At 39.0% G+C, this 21,645-nt stretch overlaps 2 protein-coding genes across 3 annotated transcripts; both read left to right on the top strand.

The window, feature by feature from the left end:
• Positions 1–167: 167 nt before the first annotated feature.
• fam219aa (family with sequence similarity 219 member Aa) lies at positions 168–12,304 on the top strand. Of its 2 annotated transcripts, none has more exons than XM_041981224.1 (6): positions 168–386; positions 5,174–5,270; positions 5,989–6,082; positions 6,719–6,799; positions 9,109–9,184; positions 9,602–12,304. In XM_041981224.1, the coding sequence occupies exons 1-6, from the start codon at positions 327–329 to the stop codon at positions 9,758–9,760; spliced, it is 567 nt and encodes a 188-aa protein (XP_041837158.1). In that variant the 5' UTR covers positions 168–326; the 3' UTR covers positions 9,761–12,304. The 2 variants fall into 2 exon arrangements, with proteins under 2 accessions (XP_041837158.1, XP_041837160.1); XM_041981226.1 differs by having other exon boundaries at positions 9,109–9,163.
• Positions 12,305–12,673: 369 nt separating this feature from the next.
• zgc:109965 (uncharacterized protein LOC619266 homolog) lies at positions 12,674–21,037 on the top strand. Its single transcript, XM_041980800.1, has 16 exons — positions 12,674–12,708; positions 12,984–13,146; positions 14,910–15,100; positions 15,317–15,461; positions 15,671–15,768; positions 15,897–15,974; positions 16,073–16,176; positions 16,402–16,490; positions 16,597–16,736; positions 16,835–17,013; positions 19,187–19,274; positions 19,376–19,414; positions 19,721–19,893; positions 19,988–20,041; positions 20,126–20,204; positions 20,666–21,037. The coding sequence occupies exons 2-16, from the start codon at positions 13,008–13,010 to the stop codon at positions 20,720–20,722; spliced, it is 1,653 nt and encodes a 550-aa protein (XP_041836734.1). The 5' UTR covers positions 12,674–12,708; positions 12,984–13,007; the 3' UTR covers positions 20,723–21,037.
• Positions 21,038–21,645: the final 608 nt, after the last annotated feature.

Raw genomic sequence — 21,645 nt, forward strand, 5'->3', positions numbered from 1 at the left:
AATTAGCTGAAACAAGTTATGAACTCTTTAGGTGTCACTAGTTGATATTTTAACTAAAGGAGATTGAAACAGTTCACAACGTATTTCCGCGTGATCTCCTCTGTGATTGGATAGATATATTCATGAATATTCTTTAGACCCGGAAGTAGGGCGGTACTGCTGTTTTGCTGTCGAGTCACCTCTGTCAAGCAGGATGGAGGAAAGCGAGCTGCTAACATGCTGATGAACGAGGGATCCCGACAGCCGAGCATCATTAACCGGGGTAGTTAGATTAAACTCAACGTTTATTTTGAGTCACTATATCGTTTTTATAAAGCTTCGCCAAAATGATGGAAGAAATCGACAGGTTCCAAGTGCCTCCTGTCAACGGAGAGACTCAGCCTTTGGTAAGAGAGGAAAGACAAAAACACATCATATTATGCAAATCAGTCTTTATCGAATGCAGATTATAACATTCTTGTCTGGTCTGTATTTAATCGTGACAGCTGTGTCACATAATCTGCGCGTGAGCTAACGGATTGCTGTTTGCATCTTCGGAACAAACCGGATCTTTATGGTGTGTGTGTACAGGGATCAAATTAAGATGAAAGAATGGTTTCCCTATAGAATATTTAAATGGATACGCCTCTGACATATTAAAAATGAACAAGCCTTCACTTTATTGTATCGGAATAATTAAACTACGCACTTTGCCAAAATGGAGAGTCCGTTAAACCCACGTCAGTATGCGCTTGTTTGCATCAACTGCTGTCAAAGCTCACTGTTTTTACATTTCGTCATTTGGTGACGTGTTATTTGGGTCGGGATGGGTGTGAGACCAAAAGATCGCGTGAAGTGGATCCCTGTAAATCCCTGCCAGTGAACCGTTAAGAGGTCTCTGCTCCTACATGTCCAAGGATCTGTCAATAGCTGTTCAACACAAACCAGCCATTGCAGCAAAACGACTATTTCTCTGTTATATTTGAGTAAGTTATTCAGAGACAGTTGACCCCATTCCTTTAGTTTGCTTTCGTCTTGTTCTTAGATTTGAGGTATACACTTCCAGCTATAAATAATCCTGACAGCTGACCTTATTTTCTGTATTTTAAACCAAATCGTCTATAACTGCCGCCACTTTCTAAATGTTTGCCTCACTGATTTATGCAAAAGCAGACCTCCAACTTCTCCTGTTCATCCTATCCATGCTTCCCCTTGTCCTGCTAACATAGAGGGAAGATTTTCGCAGCTTTTTTTTCTTTTCCTTTTCTTTTTCTTTTGTTGAAAAACATTTTTTCCCCATGAAGTTTTATTATTATTGGTATTATTATTATTTGTATAGTCTCATTTTTTTTTTATCTGCCAAGATTTTGTGGAGTTCAATCTAAAACCAGAGATACTTGGGCTGTGCCTGCCAGTGATTAATTGTATTACGTAAAATGAAAATATTTTATTTTATTTAGAATATATTAAATATATAATATTTATATCTCAAACTGTAATACCCTGTGCCACTCCATGAGGATTGTGGGACATTCTGGTTGTATGTTTTACAATCACAACCTCTCAAACACTCCCTCCTGGCACATCTACATAGTATCTGGCTATATTAGGATCCCAGGTGCTGTGGCTGTGCATTTTAATGCTAATAACTTAATTATAATTCCCAAACAGGATGAACACTTCACACCTGCCAATTTTACTAAAATAAAACAGCACTGAGTGATACATTCAAATAATTGTCCCTTTTTGTTTTTCCCCTGTGAAATAATACATTTTATAAGCTGTTTTGTGTTTGCAAACAATCCCACATTGTTCAATATGAGGACATCTGAGATGGATAACTAAAGGCTGCATCTATTCGTGGCACAGCACCCTGTTCACACTGAGATTTCACTATGCATTGCCTTGTAGACATTGTCATGCATAAGGATAGTATTCAACAGTTTTAATGGTCACCTGATCTATCAGTCTTCACTGCTATTGGCCAGAGGGCAGCCATGATGCATAATCCTACCAATCGCTTGGTGTTTATGCCGTCTCAGCAGCCTTGTAGCCCTTCAACATCAGAGACAGGGAAGGAGTTACCAGTGGGACACAGATGAAACTGATAAGCTGAGCGGTCATTTCTCTAACCCACGGATGCATTGTGATCATGAATAAGTAGAGGCGTATGTGAACACATGCTGAAGGTCAGGCTGATGGGCCATGTTTTATTGCTACACATAAAATGTGTTGCCCCAAGGGTCATAGTTATAAGGCAGCACTTTATGATTTTTACAGGCTGTCAGCGCTCAGCATGTGGTCCTTTAGGAAAGTATAAGCTCTTCTTGAATATCTTAATCTGTATTGTTTAATTTGAGACATTTTCTTAATACCTCTTACCTGTTCAAAATGGCATAATCTTAATTTCATTAATTATTTTAGGGGCTACAATACGTTTCTCACAAATATGCTGCATTTAAAGACTCAGAAGGAGTCTTAGCTTTTTTTATTAGTACACATTTTTTGTTAATGGTTAAGTTCTGCTTCTTAGAAGTGGCAGAAAATTCTGTCACAAGCAGCATCATAAGGAATCCCTTTAATTTTTCACCGCTAGCGCTCCTGAAATTTCTTTCAAAAGAACTTAATTGACAGACGGTGTGATCCTGCATCATCACAATATCTTTCTGAAAAGGAGGGTGAAAAATCCAGAGGATAAGCCTAGTGATCTAAGGGAAAAGCCTGTCATGGAGCAGAAAAGGCTTGTGCTTGTTACAGTGAGAATACATCATCTGGGTGCTGTGATTTCACAGCATCTACTCTGCTAGTGTGTATTGTATTGACTGTTGGAGTCTTCATGAATGATCTCACTTAAATGAGCAATGCAGTGTCTCCAGATATAAATGAGGCTCTTGATAAAAGTGATATTAGTAATTCATCCCATGTTCTGAGAAGTGGAAAGAGGTAACTTTTCTGTTACAGTATGCAAATCGTTTTTAAAGGTTGTCCACTGACAATAGATGTTAAAAAAAGGAAGGCTTGTGCTTTACCTGGCCATACTTGCTGTTTTATCTGGATTTGTTGTCGTCAGGGTTTTTGTTTTTATTATTTGGGAGGTGAAATTAAAATCTGAATGCAAAATACTTCTGAATTTTTATCAACTGTCCTAAATTGTTGCAGTATTTCTCAGGAATTTGATGAAACTCATTCAGTCTTAAATAGGCTTCAGCTTACCCGCGACCCTTAATTGGACTAAGTGGTACAGAAAATGAATGAATGCATTCAGGCTTATCTGTTGTTGGATCCCTCTTTTATAATTATTATTTTTAAATCTGGATTTAAAATGTTGCCTGTAATATTTTTCATTCAAAGGACAAGTCTGAGCCTGTCTGAATGGAGCGTCTTCAGATATTAAATTACTTTAAGAGTCCTTTGTAAACAGAAGCAGAGATGCTGGATGTATTGAAAACTGAAAACCGAATGCCTGGCAGCTCTTGCCCATGTGACGTGTGAAGTTGCTCAGTGTGCAACAAGGGGAGGCCTGTAGGAGTGACATAATGTGGAGCTCTGTCAGTAGAGCAGGCCAAGCACGGCCCAGCTCCCTGCTCTTAGTCTGGGGAAACCATGGCTCCAACAGCAACCCCCTCTGTTCTCACACGGCCGCCTCTTTAAGCTATCACCACTTGCTTGCACATAAAAGACACCGAGCCACCAACACAGGCTGAACACTCGGGCCTATTGATGTGGCAGCCCAAGCAGCTATAGTAGGTTAGTGTGATCTTGCCAGGTCATACACAAACAGGTTCTGAAGCAAGCTGTTTTTTCCTGGCTGTGCTGGCTGGTGATAAATCGTATTGGGAACCTTACTTGTGAGTTTGTTGTGCCGCCAGAAATGGGTCCAGTTTTACTGACCCTATGGATGCAAAACACAATGTGATTGCAGAGAACTGCAGGCATTGAAATCCATGTTGCCCAGAAACAAAACCCTGGTGATAATAGTAATCATTTTTACTTTATTAATCCTGATTGGCAAATTAGTCTGTGTTTTATCTGTAGATATACTCGGAGAGTACATCCATGTTTTGGCATCCAGGGAGCAGTTTGGGTGGGGAGGGGGGTTAAAGGGCTTCTTATGGGACCCAGAGTGGGTCATATTATTGATACTATACCTTCTTCAGTCATTTAGCCTAATATATGATACTGTGGTTTATTTTATATATTAATCTATGATATACATCCCTACACTGATTAAGAATTGGAGCAGTATGTAAAATGTAAAAAACAAAACCAGAATGCAATGCTTTGAAACATTTAAAACTCAGCATTAATTAGGACATTACATTTAAAACAATTCTTGCAAAATAAAAGCTCTTTTATAATTTGATACCAGCAAGGATGGGGTAACAAAAACTGAAACGTTGTGTCTTCCTTAGACAAACACATGGGGGAAGATCTTGCAACTAATATAAATCAACATAAAATTAGCTTGGGTAAAACAAAAACAAAAGCATCTCAGAGTCTTTACGAAGTGAAAATGCAGTCGGATTTTGTGCATCATCTTTTTAAGAAACTCAGAGAATTTAGAAAAATCTATGTATACGTCTGACAAAGCTGAAAACCAGACTGAATGTCTGTTGGCTCAGGAGCACTAATGAAAATCATTGTCGGTGACCACAATTCATCGCTACATCCACAAAAACAAGATGCAACTCGGTCTTAAATGCAACATGGAAAACCTTTCTGTGGTCTTACAGATCAAAATGTAAACATCCTCTGGGCTAAAGCGGAGAGGCACTGCCCGGCCTGTCATCAACACATAGTTCAAAATCTGTCATACAAAAATGAAGGTGTTACATTAGTGCACATGGCATGAGTAACTGGTTTTATAGGGAGGATCCTGCAAATTACTACTCCGTAGTAAATGATTCGGGGTGTTAAAGTGGCCTGCATGCAGTCCAAACCTGTCACCCAATAAAAATATCTTGCATAGGAGGAATAGATCTGTGGTATAAACTGGAAACCTCTTTTGATTATAGTGTTTAAGCAGTTTGCAATCATGTTTTTATTTACATAACATATTCACTCTATGCTCCTTTTTGTAAACAGTGTTCATTGAGGTTCTATGTAAGTGAGATCAGGTTATACGATAGTGTTGAAAGCTGGAATGTTAGTGTACAAATTTAGTGTATTCTTAATTCTGTATTTCCTTTTCTAGGACCCAGCAGCATCCTCCACTTCAGAGGCACAGCCTGACACTAAGGGAGAGACTGTGGCCATGAACTACAAGCCCTCACCACTGCAGGTCCAGATAGGTATCTGAACCAACACACTACAAATGCACATCAATAGATGACATGACGTCACATATATCAAAGGTTCATTAATAAGCAGTGGCAAAGACCAGAAGGTTTGACTTACTGCATCTTACAAGGCTGGTATAAGAATAGAAAACAATCAGTGTCACATGATCAGAAATAAATTTATATGTCAGGAAATATCTGTTCCTTCTTTCATTCAGTCCTGTGCAGAAGGTTTGCTGTACAGAATGTTCCCTGAGTCTCACTATTCAGCATCTCAAAACTGTTTAGTAAAGCCATATTCATCCATCTTCTCAGACATATTTATTTCTAAAGACTTTGTGATGAACTTATTTCATCACTTGGTTTTATTATCAATTCCAGATTTTTCCTAATGTCATGAATAGTAATCCTGATGAGATTTAAAATGGTTATCAAAAGGCAACCACATCATTTAATGATATTAATACAGGTATATTCACATGATAATGGAGACTCACTGACTGATTGTTTCATCGGTATGAATTACCATAATGGGTCGATGCCACATTAAACCAGCCTGATACCAAATTGTTGCATCTGCTAGACACATTTTTGACAACAGCAATAAAAATAACTTCTTATAAACACTTGATATTTAAAGAAATAAAACTGTCTGACAATTCCTGTTATGGGAAATGGTTTTAGCTCAGCTGATGTATTTACTGATGACCTCATATCCTGTGTTGCCCAGAGAAACAGAGAGATCTCGCCAGGAAGGCATCAGTAAAGAATGGCACCGTGGGAAGTCCTGTCAATCAGCAACCCAAGAAGAATGCCAGGACAAGGTAACACCTTCCACTGCCTCTTTTCCTCTGTTATGTCCACTAATTCAACCACAAATGTTACATTCTGCATCTATTAGCATCACAAGCATTGTATTTTTGGACCCTCTGTTCACCATTCAGTTCAAAATACTGCAGCCGACTCAAATGCAAACAATGTGTCCTGCTTCTTTAAGCTTTAATTGCTGCCAGCCTGCCTGGGATGCCAACAGACTTCCTAATGTTACACACAAACACAGTCACTACTAAACAAGGCTTCTTAGAGAAAGGAAATTACATGATTTGTGAGCATGAATGCGGGAAGAAAGTCAAAACCATCAAACATAAACCCGGTTCAGCCTGCAGCTCATGTTTTAATCTCACTCCCTGGTGGATTAGCGGAAATAAAAGAAACGCTACCCACTGGTCTGAACCCTGAAACTCTGAGGCGGAAAGATAATTTAGCTCTGCCAACAGTGCGAAGGCTGCAGATTAATTTGGGGCGACTTAATGTCATATTTAGAGGAAACACAGTGTGCTGTGTTTTCTGATTTAATGATATACACATTTGTAAGAAATACTTTGTGTATCATCATGGAACTTTTTCACAGATGTGATGTTTGTTGGTTGTCTATTAATGTGTGCTGGGCTCTTTTATAGGCTGGTGGTACCAAACAAAGGCTACTCCTCTTTAGACCAGAGCCCAGACGAGAAGCCTCTGGTAGCGCTGGACACTGACAGGTAAGCACAACGCAGGCCATGACATAACTTCTATAACAGTGAAATATCACTCAGAAAAAAACAAACATATATTTTAGGAACAATGGAGATGACCTCAAGAGAGAAATTTGCTTGTTTCTGTAGACCTCTTTGTCTGTCTTCACGATGCATTAATCTAAAGAGCAACTTGACAGAGTTCTTAACAGAAGGGATCCTAAAAAGGGGGCAAAGCCTCTCCCAGGGCTCAGGATTAGAGGACAGCGGGGTGAGGATTTGGGCAGGCAAAAGCAGCTCAGAGAGAGAGCGCTCACTTCCCCCTCTGTACCAGCAGGTCTGTATTTGACACAGATGAGCCCCCCACCCACATGTCGCTATGAGGCAAACCCTCTCATGTAAAATCAGATCTCTGGGAGCCTACTAAGCTTACATCATGCATTGCATCATTTACACTCTGACAAGCTGCTTGACTCATAACACCTCATTATTTTGACATTTTTTCATTTGTTTATTGTTCATATTTTAAATTAAAGTGCAAGACTTTTGCACAATGTCTATTATTCTTGTTTATAGGTCAGGAAAGTCAGATTACTCGGTTATGGGGAAAAGACAATTAACTGAATTAACATGACTTCACAAAAACCTTAGAAAAATAGACTGTTCAATAGAATCTGGTCATTCATCCATTTTATTGAAGCTAATAATGTTCACAAAATCCCACTTGCACAAACAAATATGCTCTATATTGGCTGCTATGAATGAAGTTGTGGCTAATTTCCTGCATTTAGATTCTTAAATGCAGCTTTGACTCATGAGTGGTCGAGATCTGTTGTGCGACTGATGTGCAGTAAGTTTAACTTTGTCTTATGGAGGTAAAAATATTGATTTAACATAAAATAATAAGACTGCAGTCTGGAATAATTTAAAGTTTTTGCCTCACTTAGAAAATAACATATAAATAAAACAAACAAACAAAAAACTTCAAACTGAAATATTTTTAAACCACATAATGTATGTAATGCTTTCCATAATATGTCATCTGTGTCAGGGAAGTATTTTGAGAAAATTATTTAGATTTTTAGTGTAGTTAATGTAAGAGATTCCCCCCCTACCTCAGTTTTTTTCTTTTTCTTTTGCTGCACATCTCAGACTTGTTACACATTTGTACAGTATAGCACCATTTACTGTAGGCTTTGATCTTCTCTTTTCCTACATTTTTAGAGACAAATGCTTAAAAAAATGTCGGTTTTTTTTTTCTATTGTTTTTTCTATTAAATTCTATATGTGCTATGTGGGGTCAGTGTCTCTTGTTTTTAAGTATGACAACATGACATGACCACATGACATATTACACCTGCTTCACACTGGGAGTGGGAAATGTGTGTGGTGTGGGTAAAACGGGATAGTTTTCGTGTCAGCTCTGGTTTTAACAGATTTGAGCATCCACACCGGCTGTGTGAGTCTCAGCCACAGCTTGAGCCTCCCTTCAGCTGCAAAACCAAATGTTTTGGTGTGGCCCTTATTTTAGCAGCGCGAGTTAAGTGTCAGGAAAGCGGTTCTCAGCAATATACAGACCAGTAACGTTTATTAGTCATCATAACTACCTCATGTTCACAACAATACACCTTTCACCTTAGTTTTAGTCTTAAAGCATTATGCCGCAAACATTAAAAATGCAGCTCATCTGTTATGATGGGGATTAATCTTTAGTTCATTTTGACAACTGTTCTGATGGTGCAGCGAAGCAAATTTTATGCTTTCTCTTTGAGTGATCTCAATCCCAGATTACACAGAAAGCTATGTCTATGCAGGGACTTTGCTGCAGCAGCGATGCAGCAGAAAGATTTTCTGCTGCATCTCAAGCCTCAATGCTAAAGTTCAACAAAGTGCTTTCAGCGCTCCTTCTATGTCCCTGGTGTGAAGCCAGCCTTGGCCACTTTGCTTAAGGAAGATGCTTGATTTCCAAAACTCTGAATCTTAAACAGATTCCTTAATTTTTTTTAGCCCATCTAAGAGCTTTACTATTCTCTTAAATTTCTACTGACACTGCAACACATTTTTTCTTCTTAGATTTTTTTTGTAGTAGTGTAGAAATTGGTTATTATGTAACAGTTAGTCTTGTGAATGTGCCTCGCCTCGTGAGCAGCTGATGATAATGTAACTGAAATCAGTATGTTTAGGAATTTTCTTTATTTATTCATGTTTGCATACAGTTCCAATGACTGCTTCAAAACTAAGACAAAGTTCTCAACCAATATATTAACGTTTTTGATACAGTATATGTAACGACCATCGTCTTTCGAGTCTAACTTAAAATGTCACTTGTCTTTCAGTGATGATGACTTCGACATGTCCAGATACTCTTCATCAGGATACTCCTCAGCCGAGGTGAGATGTCTGAGGGACCAGGTATCTATACACATATTATATTGTTTCACAGCGTCATCTGGCAAAACCACAAACATCACCATGTGAACACCTCCTTCCTCTGTCACACCAGGTCTATGTACACTCATTGAAATAGTGTATTCTGTCCCCGCAAGGCATTTGTAGTCAGTTCTCCATAATTTCCATTTAAATAAATCATTCTTCATCTCTTGTTGAAGTGGCATATTTTTGTTTTTTGCCTCTTTCCTTCACCCATTGCCATCAACAGCCTGATTGTTTGACAGTATGTCTCTGCTTTTTGTTAAGTTTTATTGATTTGATCGAATATCAAATATTTCATGAATCAGGACAGTAACTACTTTGAAACTAAGCTCGTTGCTAGTGGTAAGTTTTGATAGAACTGTCCCGCTCATACTTTTTGTTTTTTGGCTTCTGCAGCAAATCAACCAGGACCTGAACATCCAGCTCCTGAAGGATGGGTACCGGCTCGATGAGATTCCCGATGATGAAGACCTGGATCTGATCCCGCCTAAAGCAGTCAATCCCACCTGCATGTGCTGCCAGGCGGCCCCCTCCACAGCCTGCCAAATCCAGTAGCACCTCCCTGCACTTTGTCCTTCCTGCCACCTGCCCTCAGGCCAACTGCTGACCAGAGTGGCATTAAGGAAGATAAAAAAAAAAAAAAAAACTACTAGCTGGCCGAGGCACAAAGGGGTAAACAAAAACAAGAGTTTATAAATGAAGAAAATGAGAAACAGAATATGTACAGTACCTGTGCATGTTCCTCCTATGGCAGGATCTGTGCGTCTTACTTCTGCGATGTTGGTTCAGCGGGGACTCGACTGATGGCAGAAACATTACCTCTAGGGAAAATATGCTACTTCTGCTTCTCCTTCATTTAAATTTCATCTAATGCTTGTGGATTTTCTGGTTTACAAGGACCATAAAGGATTGTATGATGTTGTGGAAGAAGAGAAACAACACAATGGGATGAGGAGAAATCTGCAAACGGCCAGCTGTCATTTCTGTCTCAGTGGACCATCCAGGCCGTCGACTTCCTTCGCTGGTGGATAATTGATGGTCATTAACAATGGACAAACCTCCTTTTCCTCCTTTCTTTCAGCCAGTCTGCTTCGTCTTCCTGTGTATATATGTGTCAGACTTGAAAACGTATGTCTGGTCATGCCCAGGAACATAGTGTAAAACCATTGAGCTGCTCATAAAACAGTAGTGCTAACACTCTCTACACCAAGTAATACTCCATCTGTTACACTGAGATTGTACTGCTTATACCTGTTTTATATTCATTTAAAATAAGGTGAAAAAAATGCATGTTGCCTGTTAACGCTGCGTCCTGATGTCAGATGTGCAGATAATTTATCAGTTTCTATTGAGCCACAGTCACAGGAGACATTATGTGCTTTGTAAAACAGAATAAGTCATATTTAGGATCACTTACTGCAATGTCAGTAGATCTAGATAAAAAAAAAATCAGCAATGGAAGAGGTGAGCTCATGAATTAGTGTGTAGTTTGTGTGTTTGTCCATGTTAGCCTCCACTGCAGATAATTACAATATCGTTCAAATACATGAGGGAATGAACAGATGGACAAAAAGGCTTCGAATCAGAAAGTTCTGCTGGTCCAGCCGGCTTATGAGGAATGTGTATGAAGTGATGCCAAATTGCTTGTTTGGGAATGTTTTTAATGTTATTTTCTTTTGTTTGTGTTAAATAAGACTTTCCTATCTGCATAGCAAAGTTCAAATTTGTTGTTTTTTTTCTTAAAATCTACTTTAAGTTTTTGTTTTTCTAGAATTAGAATGTGTTTATACCCCACCAGAGTTAAAATACGACTTGTGTCTAACGTGCAGACGAGAGCTGTACATGTAGCTGAAGCAGCTGTGTGCTGTTAATGCTTCATAGTGTGCTATTCACTGTTATTAATAGAAAGTCATTCTTCTTGTTTAGAAGCACTGATTGTTTATTTTTCTTATTTTAATGTTTGCATTACTCTAAAGATATTTGTTGAGCTTCCTAGAGAGATATAGCAGTTCAGTGCTGCCATCAAGAAAAGTATAATGGAAAGTTGGGTCACTCAACAACACTTAGTGAGTTTTAGGAGTGAACCACATCCTTGAAAAATGCTCCCCCTAAACAACTTTACTAAACTAACTAGGTCTTATCAAACTAATAACAGAGGCGGCTTATAAACAGTGTGTGTGCACCTTGCAGTGCATGTCGTTTTCTCTGAATTCAATGTTCTGATGTTTAAGGGATCCAAAATACTGTTCGCATGTACAATACACTAATTTTTTATTTATTTTGATACCTTTTTTTTGATAGACCTTACATTAACCTGCCATAACGTATAGTATACTGATTTAGGACACTTTTTACAGTTTAATATTGACAAACTGTAACAGGCAACAGAAACAACAACAAAAGCAACTTCAGTGAGTTGCTGAGTGGAAATGCAGGAGTACAAATACACAAAGGAATGCTTTTGTATTTACAGCATGAAAATGATTTTCAAAATGTTCTCAGATCAGTCTTAGTAGGTTGAAGAAGCCAAATTTCTGACAGAAAATTGATTGTGTCAAAGAAATTCCTGCAGCACTTGGGTTAAAAAAGTGCACACACATTAAAAAATAGTTTACAATTCTATTACAAAACGGTGCCATGAGTGTAGTCGATAAACTGAACAGCTTAAAGTGGAAAAATGACACTAACAGCACAGTTTTTTTTATTTAAATGTCACTAATGCAGCTACCATCTGAGGGGATTGTGTACAGATAGCATAAACACTGTGGGACTAACTGTGTGATCGACTACGTTGCTGTGTTTCTCTACCATCAGCCGACTGGATTTGCACACACGTCCTCGACGAAGTGCAACGGAGAAATGGCTTGACTAAGTTTTTGAGTTTTGAATGATTTGTTGTAATACAAGCTATTTATATGCAGTTGTGTTTTTATTTTCTTTTATTTTTTTCATGTGAGAAATGATTCATATTCAGGCAGAAACTTTTCTGTTGTCGGATGCTTGTCATGATAATTGTGAACTGGTTCCATTTAGATTTTAACAGTGTTACAGTTCTGTGTATAGTGCAACATATCAAAAAATAAACATTCGATATCTCAAGTTTGTTATAGTGTCATTAAATATTGTTTTTTTTTCCTGCCCAACACTTTTGCAGATTCAATCAGTTGTCTCTGCAGAAGATGAAACGTGAACGTTTGCTTGTCTTCCACATCCTCATGCTTGTGTTAAAAGACTGAAGTAAGTGACATTATGCTCAGAGCAGGTATGATGGAGACAGATAGATTGATGGACAGAAATGAGAGGAGTAGAGAGTGTGAGGAGTAGGGGGTGGGGCACTTGTGATTAGCCTTGAGTTGATCCCCTGGGAGCAGATGGTGAATGGTGGCTTACCTAGATGCCTTGAATCCAAGGAGTTAACAGTAGTGTGTGTCCACGTTTGCATGAAGACTGAATTAGAAGAAGACAGAGAAACAGGCTGATGAGATTCAATCAGAGGGAGGCAGGTGAGCAAATGCATAAAATAATGCATCTATGACGTAGTCTGTTATAGTAAAAGTTTGTATTACTGTGGTAGTATTTCTCTGGAAGTCCAAGACGATTGGGAAAGTGTTAATATTGCTCGCCAAAATTTGCTTGTGTTGTAACTGCCTTGCTGTTTCATATACTCTATCCTGCTGAATCCCCTCTACCTACCAACTCTGGGAAAGACATATTTGCTCTTCATGTGTACGTAGTAGTCTGGCCTCATATAAAATCTCACATCTACCTTTCCTCACAGACTGAGGCTACAACTGGACAAGACATGATGTTGCTTAGCAGAGTTACTGTAGTGCTGTTGCTCTGTGTGCAGCATCTGCATGGCTCTGCTCTTCCTGCCGTGTCCTCCTACGAGTTCACTGCCTACAGGATGCAACAGTACAACCTGGCACAGCAGAAGCACGGTAAGATCAGACCTTGGATGCTATGATTTCACAAAAGTAGAAACAAACATTAAAAAGAGATGTATGAAAGAATTAGGAGATCTTTTGCCCAACAGTCATATATTTGAATCTTTGTAGTTTCGCAAAAGTTTGATATAAGATGGAGTAGATGGAATTTCTAATAAAGGCTTGATAATTACAGAAAATAATAGTAAAGACATTTTATTATTCGAAAGTTTGGTCACCTTGATATTCTTTTTCTTTTTTTGTCATGACAAGTGATTAAAATATAACCTGCACCCCCTAAAAATGTAAAAAAAAAATTACTCTTCTCCAGAATATATAAATTAAGTTTACTTTTTATTTCATATTGTTTTACCTAGTTAAAAGAATAAAATAAAAGTATGTCCATAGTATCACTTCCTGTGGTAAGTAGGATAACTGATAAGAGTCCTGTACCCAGTTTACTGTTTTGACCGATTCCTCCTGCGTGAAAAGGTTTGTAGTCCTGAGATTCTTGGGTTGTTTTGCTTGAACTGCTTTTTTTATTTTCTTCTTTTTTACACCTTAACCCTGGAAGTTTTAGGTTGGTGGGCTGTGAGAGTCATGTCAAAACCTTTATCTCTCTTTACAGTTGCAGAGTTTGAAGTTTGTTTATGATAATTTTAAAATTATAAATGACCTTTTCTTTTGTGCACATATGTGACATTGCTGCTACAATTGAAGGTTATTCAAAACCTCTTGATTCTATTCCTCCATCTACATGTAAAATACTGTAAATGCTGCAAATCCAAAGCTTGACTGAGTGATTTGTTCATGTTCATTTGCAAACTTCTGATCTTGTGGGAGAATACAGGAAAGTATTTTTTTTTCCTGATGAATCATCTGAAAGTTATATTTCTGCAGGTATGATTATGTATAAAAACCACCAGCTGAGTCAGTTACATGCCTGAAGACCTGTTTCCTTTCTGACAATCATAAGAGCAATCCCCTCTGAAAGTTTTGTTAGTCTTCTGATCTAAACATGAATTCCATCGTTTCTTTTAGCTGCCATGTCTTACATATATACATTATGAACAGTTTAATTCCTTTAAAATCTTCTATTTATGCCTCGTTTTAATGGATAAGAGACTTGTGAACCAATTAATTTAATGGACTACTTTTACTGAACCCTTGCAGATTTACTAGAGCAGTTTTTTGTTGCAGTATCATCTGCTACTAGAGGAGAGTATGGCTTCAAAGCTTTGATTTGCCACTGGTCTGAAATAAGTATTTACTGAGTGTTTGTAGTCTGGAATGGTAGACATAGTTTCAACCTTAAGGATTTTCCAATGGTGTATGAACTTGGAATGAAGTAAAATACGTATTTATTTGTCACGCCCTGCTCACAGGACATCTGGTACCAATGCGTTAATCAGAAAAAGTCTTACTTCTTCTTCTTCTTCTTCAAGTTTTAACTTTCTAGGGTTCCAGGCAGCTGCTTAGCTATTGTTCGGATGAGGTTTGCGAGTCTGAGTATTTTGAAAGTTTTTGAATTTGCATTATCTGGCCTCTTACAATGTGTGTGAGCATGCTGATTAAACATTTCTTTGCTGCTTTTGCTCTCAGGCTACTTCTAAATAATAAAAGTTTCTACTTATCTTATTTCTCACAGTTAAGTTTACTTGGACCAGAGATTTTCAAACTTTTGCAATCCACTCTGTTTTTTCTCTTTACCTAAAAGAACTCTGTCTTTTAAGTGAAATGTTTGATTAAATATTTCTGTTTTATCTGGCTTTTTTTAGGCTGCCGTGGAGCTATTGTAGTGGCAGAGGCACGATCAGCAGACGAGCCATCGCTCACTCGCCGCTGTGTCATTATGAAGGTGCATGACTTCACTACAGAAAAATACCTAGAGGCCCAGAAACAAAATGCAGCTGCCATACTGATTCTGCTGCCCAAGAACATCTCCAGCATCCCTCATGAAACCATGCAGGTAATAATTTAGCTGCTCCAAAACAACCTCAGAGGAACGAATGATCACACCGGACTCTATTCAGTGATCCATTTTTATGTGAACATACCGTAATGCTTCAATTTATTACTCTTAGAACAACACACTGAGCAACTGCAATGGAAAGAAATATAAAAGAAAGAGAAAAAGGGAAGTCGAAGCAGCTTTAATCAGTAACAGGCTTGTTTTCACTTTCAGACCTTTATGGTGAGTGAGAGTGAGGCTTTGCAGAGGGAGATCCTTATTCCAGTGTACGTAGCACCTGAGGATGAACAGCTGCTTTACATGTACGAGGAGGTCAAGCAGGCTGCAGCAACACGGACCTCATCCATATTTGTCAGAGGTAGGACACTCACCAGAATACATGAATGTACCGTATGGTGAATGGTATATTTGAACCCTAAGTGAGAATGGCAGAAAAAGATTAGTGGCCTGCAAAGATGGGAACACTAAAGGTATAATTGATACATTGTATTAAACTTAAACTTAGGTAATAGAAAATAGAAAAGGAACACTTTTTCCATCAAGAATGCCTGTTTTTACTGTTGGCAGTCCTCCGGAGTATGGTCACAGCTACAGCTTTTCAGATCTTAGTGAGCAACAACGCCCCCATTAAGGCCATTACTGACAATGCAATAGTGACGTTGGAGGTAAGTGTGCAACTCCATGTTTTCATTATTATTATTATTATTATTATTAGTTACCTGGGAGACACAAACGTTTTTAGGTTACAAATCTTTTGGTGCTCAGATCTGCATCATGGTGATGTTTATTTCAGGGAGTGCTTCCCGGAGCTGGAGAGGATGCACCCACCATTGTCCTCACTGCCCACTATGACTCCTATGGGCTGGCCCCAGTGAGTGGAGGATTTGACCCTTTTTCTCCCCTCTTAAAATATCACCTGTTTAAGTGTAGGGCTGTACTAATGCATGGATATGTTTGTGTGTAACACAGTGGTTGTCATATGGAGCTGACTCTAATGGCAGTGGAGTCACCATCCTGCTGGAGCTAGCACGCCTCTTCCAGAAACTTTATAGTAGCTCCAGCACCAGACCACAGTGAGTTGTTTTTGTTTGTACAGAACATTCATTTAACAAGTAATGCTAGATTACAGCAATTTGACAATGTACGTGTTCATTATGAGCAGTACTAATCAGAAATATCTGCATACTGCAGATGTCGAACAAAAACACTAATATTAGATTTTCTTGTCATTATCTTGATGAACATCCAATTAACAAGCCACAATGGATAAAATAAAGATAATTTTTTTGTTGTTTTAGATATAATTTAATGTTCTCTTTGACCGGTGGAGGAAAATACAACTTCCTTGGCACAAAGAGATGGATTGAAGAGAATCTAGACCATGCTGGTGAGTTTTTTTCTGTTGCAATCCTCTGAATGTGCCAAACGTGAACTGCATGTGAATTAAAACACAATCTGCCCTGTTTCATTTGAACCAAACCTTTTCCTTGCAGAGTCCAGCCTCCTCCATGACAATGTGGCATTTGTTTTGTGTTTGGATGCGCTGGCCAAGGGTGATGAACTGTATGCACATGTGTCCCGTCCCCCGAAGCCAGACACTCCTGTGCACTCTTTCATTCAACTGCTGGAGGAGGTAAGTAAGTAGTTTAACTCTCACTCTAAGAGCAAGCATGAACGTGTCTTGTCAGTATTAATGATCTTATGTGCTACTATTTTGTCTTTCCCCTCCAGGTGGTTTCCTCCAGATTTCCCTGGGTGAAGGTGGGATTGGTTCACAAGAAAATCAATCTGGTAGAGTCCACAGTAGCCTGGGAGCATGAACGCTACAGCTTACGGAGGATCCTGGGCTTTACTCTGTCTCATCTAGAAGATCCAAAATCCGAGCTTCGGGGTTCTGTGCTGGACACAATGTAAGCTCAAAATGAAATTCTGTTTATGACTATTATGATTAAATATTTAAGATGAAGCACTGGAAAATGATTGAAGCACCATTTATTTCTTTGTATTACTCTTACAAGCAGCCAAACTTCCTTATAACATTTTAAAGTGGCCTTAAACAGTCGTTCTCCAGGCTTTTTGTGGGTGGAATGTGTTATTTGCTTGGTAAGCCACATAACACTGAGCTGTGAATCATTTAAGCGTAATAAAGGCACCTAACTAAAGGTATGAACCAGTGTTATGTCCACAATTAATAGACACATTAGGAAAGAACTAATTTTAAATAATGCCTTTAGTTACTTTCTTATAATCAGTCTCCTATATAGACACATCATTTATTGCCTTTTTTGTTATAGATGCAAAAAATATCAAAGAAAGTACAGTTTGAGTGGAATAAAATGGTCATTTTGCATCAACAAAGTTATTCCCAAAATGCTATTTGCCAAAAACTTGACATATCTCATATTGGCTACATGGTGGTGGTGTGGTTAGCGCTGCAGAAGGCTGCTGGTTTGAACCTCAGCTGGGATTTGAACAGTGGCCTTTCTGTGTGGAGTTCTACCGGTGTAAGCGTGGGCTCTCTCCGGGTACTCTGGCTTCCTCCCACCATCCAAAACCATGTATGTTAGGTTAGTTGGTCACTCTAAATTCTCCCTAGGAGTGAATGTGAGTGTGAGTGGTTGTTTGTCTCTCTGTGTTGGGCCTGGGATGGACTGGTGACCTGTCCTAAGGGTACCCTGCCTCTTTCTTGCTAATTGCTGAGATAGGGTTCAGGCCTCCATGACCGTGAATTTGAATGAGCACTATAGAAAATGAATGGACTGATATATCTAAGTGTGGTGTGCAATGCGTCCTCAAAATATTTGAGTGCACTTCACAAGTGAGGACAGAAGAAGTGGCAGACCTGTCCACAGCAGGTTAACTGTTTGCAAGTGATCTCCTTGAGAAAAAGGAGAAAAAAGTACAGTGGGATCTGACACTGGACCTGAAGGATAAATATGTTCCTTTAGTTGATTTACCAGTCATTGGAGCCTTATTAGAAATGCGGTGAATGTCAAGAAGCCATTCTTAATGAAGAGGAACTAGCAGACAAGGCTGAGAAATGCCAAGAACTTGACTTTAAATTATTACATTGTGATGAATGCTCCCCAGAGCTCAGAGTTCACATTATTGAAGCAATGTGGGATCCTCTTGATGGAGAACAGAACAAAAAAGAAGCCAACATCCAAAGAGTTTTGGAAAGTTCTTTAAAAAGCCTGGAGAACTACAGTATTCCCAAAGACTACTTAAAAAGAATACAGAAAAGCTTGTGTCCAAAGGTTTTTTCAATTCAATTCAATTCAAGTATTTATTGTCATTGTCACAGAAGAACAACGAAATTACGTTTGGAGCATCCACATGCATAGTTTATAAAGTGAAATACCTAAGTAACCCCTAAAAACCCTAGTGTAAACATTTAGCACAGTATGACATCAGTACAGTAACAGTATTGGCAGCAGCATAAGGGCATGTTGTTGATAAAGTGCATTTGAGAGCAGGGACATTCAGACAAATACATGAGAATAGTGACATTATGCAGCAATGCAAAACCAGTTCAGTGCTATTGATGGTGGGTGTTGTTATTGTCCATGAGAGGGGGGCAGAAGGGGGAGGGGGGCAGTGTTCAGTAATCTCACAGCCTGAGGATACAGGCTGTTGGCCAGTCTGGATGTTCTGGCCTTTATGGCCCTGTACCTTCTCCCTGAGGGCAGCAGGGGGAAAAGGTGATGAGCAGGGTGGTGCTGGTCCCGCAGGATGTTACGCGCTCTTCTCAAACAGCGAGTGGGATAGATGGTGCTGATCTCTGGGAGAGTTGTCCCAGTGATTCTCCCTGCTGTTTTCACCACCCGCTGAAGTGCCTGCTGGTCAGCCTTAGTGCAGCTGGAGAACCACACTAGAAATCCATATGTTTCTATTAAATACAGACTTTCAGGCCTGTTAAAATTGTACATGCCTGCCTATGTTTTCAATATATAGCTGCACCTATTTCCTGCTACCCATATGTAATGTATTTGAAAAAATGAGGAGTACCTGAGAAAAAAAGTACTATGTTTATAATTACATCTATTAATTAATTAATTAACTAATGTGAATCTCACCTCACAGGTCACACGTGGATTTTAGGAAACTTAAACGTAATGGCATCATCATTGCAGAAGCACTGGCGCGGTTTATGTACAATCTCTCTGACAAGGTGACTACATGCAAGAAAAAAGAAAACACTTCATATAAATGATGGCAAAAACTGCATATTCACCATATGAGCATTTTAATTTGTGATTACTTTCCGTTAAGGGTTCACCAAGAGATGTGCAGGTCTTCAAGGGTCAGATGGTAAGTTCCTGGTTACGTTGGCCAGTGTGCTGCCCTCTGGTGTTCATTCATAGACATTACACAATGCTGCAGCAGCCTGGATCTACTAAAGTCCAGCAAAAATGAACTTTATTAGAAAATTAAGAACATTTGAGTCAGTTATATATTATTTTTTTTACAGCTTGATGTCACATTTATTAAAATATTCATGTGTAGTATATTTCAAACAATCTCTTTTACATGCAGTAACTTTTCTTTATGTGATGGTACATAAGATTCTTCCCATATTCTCTCATTTGTAAACCCACATCTATATTTTGAATGCAGGACTTTCAGGATAGCCGTATGTCCAGTTTGATGTCCTTCTTGACATCAGTCCCTCGGGCCACCCAGCTACTAGATAAGGAACCCAGCCAAATCCTGCTGGTCAACTCTCTGGAACACGAATTCAAACGTTACCTGCAGCAAGTCTACAGACACACCTTTCGACAGGACAAGAGGTGACACTTGCAGTACACCTCTTCAATGTTCTCAACTGCACTGAAGGAAAATCTAAAACATTGTGAAGATCAATGAATTATTTTCCTCATGCAGGGATCCTGATATCACCTTTTATGATCAAATGAACCAGCCGGTAGTGATGTACAGGTAAATCTCTGTGCTCCTGTGACTTTTTGTACATGGACTGAATTTCAATAAGACATCTGGGACTGATACACATTTCCTTTTTAGGGTGAAGCCAGCAGCCTTTGATCTCTTTCTGGGCGGCTGCATCGCTGCTTATTTGGGAATCGTTTATTACACAATCCAGGTTTGTTAATGTACTTTGTTTTATTATGCATCATTAAGTAACACTGCTATAGTTATTTGAAATTTACTTGAGCCTTTTCATTTCACGACACAGCTGTGCTTCACTACTTGGAGGAAGAGATTGTAGTTTAGTTACTGCTTACTTTACATATTAGGTTTTATGCACACAAAAAATACAAATAACTTAATCTTCCCAACTTTTTATTCAAGAGCTGAGACGATCAATCAGTCATTTTGAAATCTCTTCAAAATGACCTCCACCTCAGTTAACTGCAACAGTAAAATTCAGCTTTACATTAGTGCAATAATGAGAATCACATGTGGCATCTTTATGCTTTCAGCTCTTTTACACTGTGGCATCTAAATAAAACTGAATACTTTCTCCATCATTGAATATATGTTTTATACTTGCAGCACTTACATTTATAAAAATAAAAAAAAAACGTGTTTTGTCTCTTACAGAATTTCGGGTATCTGTACACAAAGCTGAAAGTGACAGTGAAAACCAAGCACCAGTAAAATCTGTAAGCTTACTATATGAATACTCAGGCTAGGACGAGGGCTTTGAAGTCCTCTCTGCACACGTTGGACGTTGCTTCACTGGCTGTGCAGAACAGGAAAGCCACTCAACATGAAACTTCTCAGACTGATCATCATTCAACATGAAACTTCTCAGACTGATCATATGCATATCCTCTGAAGTGTGCATTTGCTTTGAAATGTATATGATTTTAAATATGTTTGTACCTTTCATCTTACACCAAGTCTCTGAACTGTGTGTGAACAGACATAGAATTTGTTATTTGTAATTATAAGAAATAAAGGAATTTGTCATCAAAGCTGGAACACAAAGCACAACCTGGATCTGATTTGAGCCCCCCCATGAAGGAAGTTTCTGTCACATCATGACTATGATTCCACATACCCTCTGCTCTGCATCTGTTGACACGGATTTCACCGGGCTTCACTTGGCTCTCAAATGAGCCCCAACCACTGCAGTGGATCAGCGGCCAGTTGCTGTCACAGAAAACTCAGTGAGAGCGCACCAGACACAATGGCACCCTACAGAGCTCGGTGAATTATTAATCAGTGTGTGGCATGCTGACAGTGAGTGGCTGTAGATTTTTTTTAAAAGTTGAGTTAATCCATTGATTTGTTCCAGTTCTGGAGAACCGATAAGACTTCTTTAACGACAAGGTCACCGTGTTTGAGATCAGCGCTATCTCAAAGCTTCCGGACCCTGAAAAGGAAGCAGGTCAAGGATGGTGACCCCAGGCATGTGTGTCTCTGTAGGGGGGCTTGAAGCTCAGGGGGATTAGTGACTAAGTGCTCAGGTAGCACAACGAGGTGTTCTGCTTCAGCAAGGATGCTCTTAACCTGTCCCAGCAGACTAGATTCATCATCATCACAGCAACAGGTTAAACAAAAAGTTTGATCTATTT

This window comes from Melanotaenia boesemani, chromosome 3 (genome assembly GCF_017639745.1).
Source record: "Melanotaenia boesemani isolate fMelBoe1 chromosome 3, fMelBoe1.pri, whole genome shotgun sequence".
Taxonomy (NCBI): domain Eukaryota; kingdom Metazoa; phylum Chordata; class Actinopteri; order Atheriniformes; family Melanotaeniidae; genus Melanotaenia; species Melanotaenia boesemani.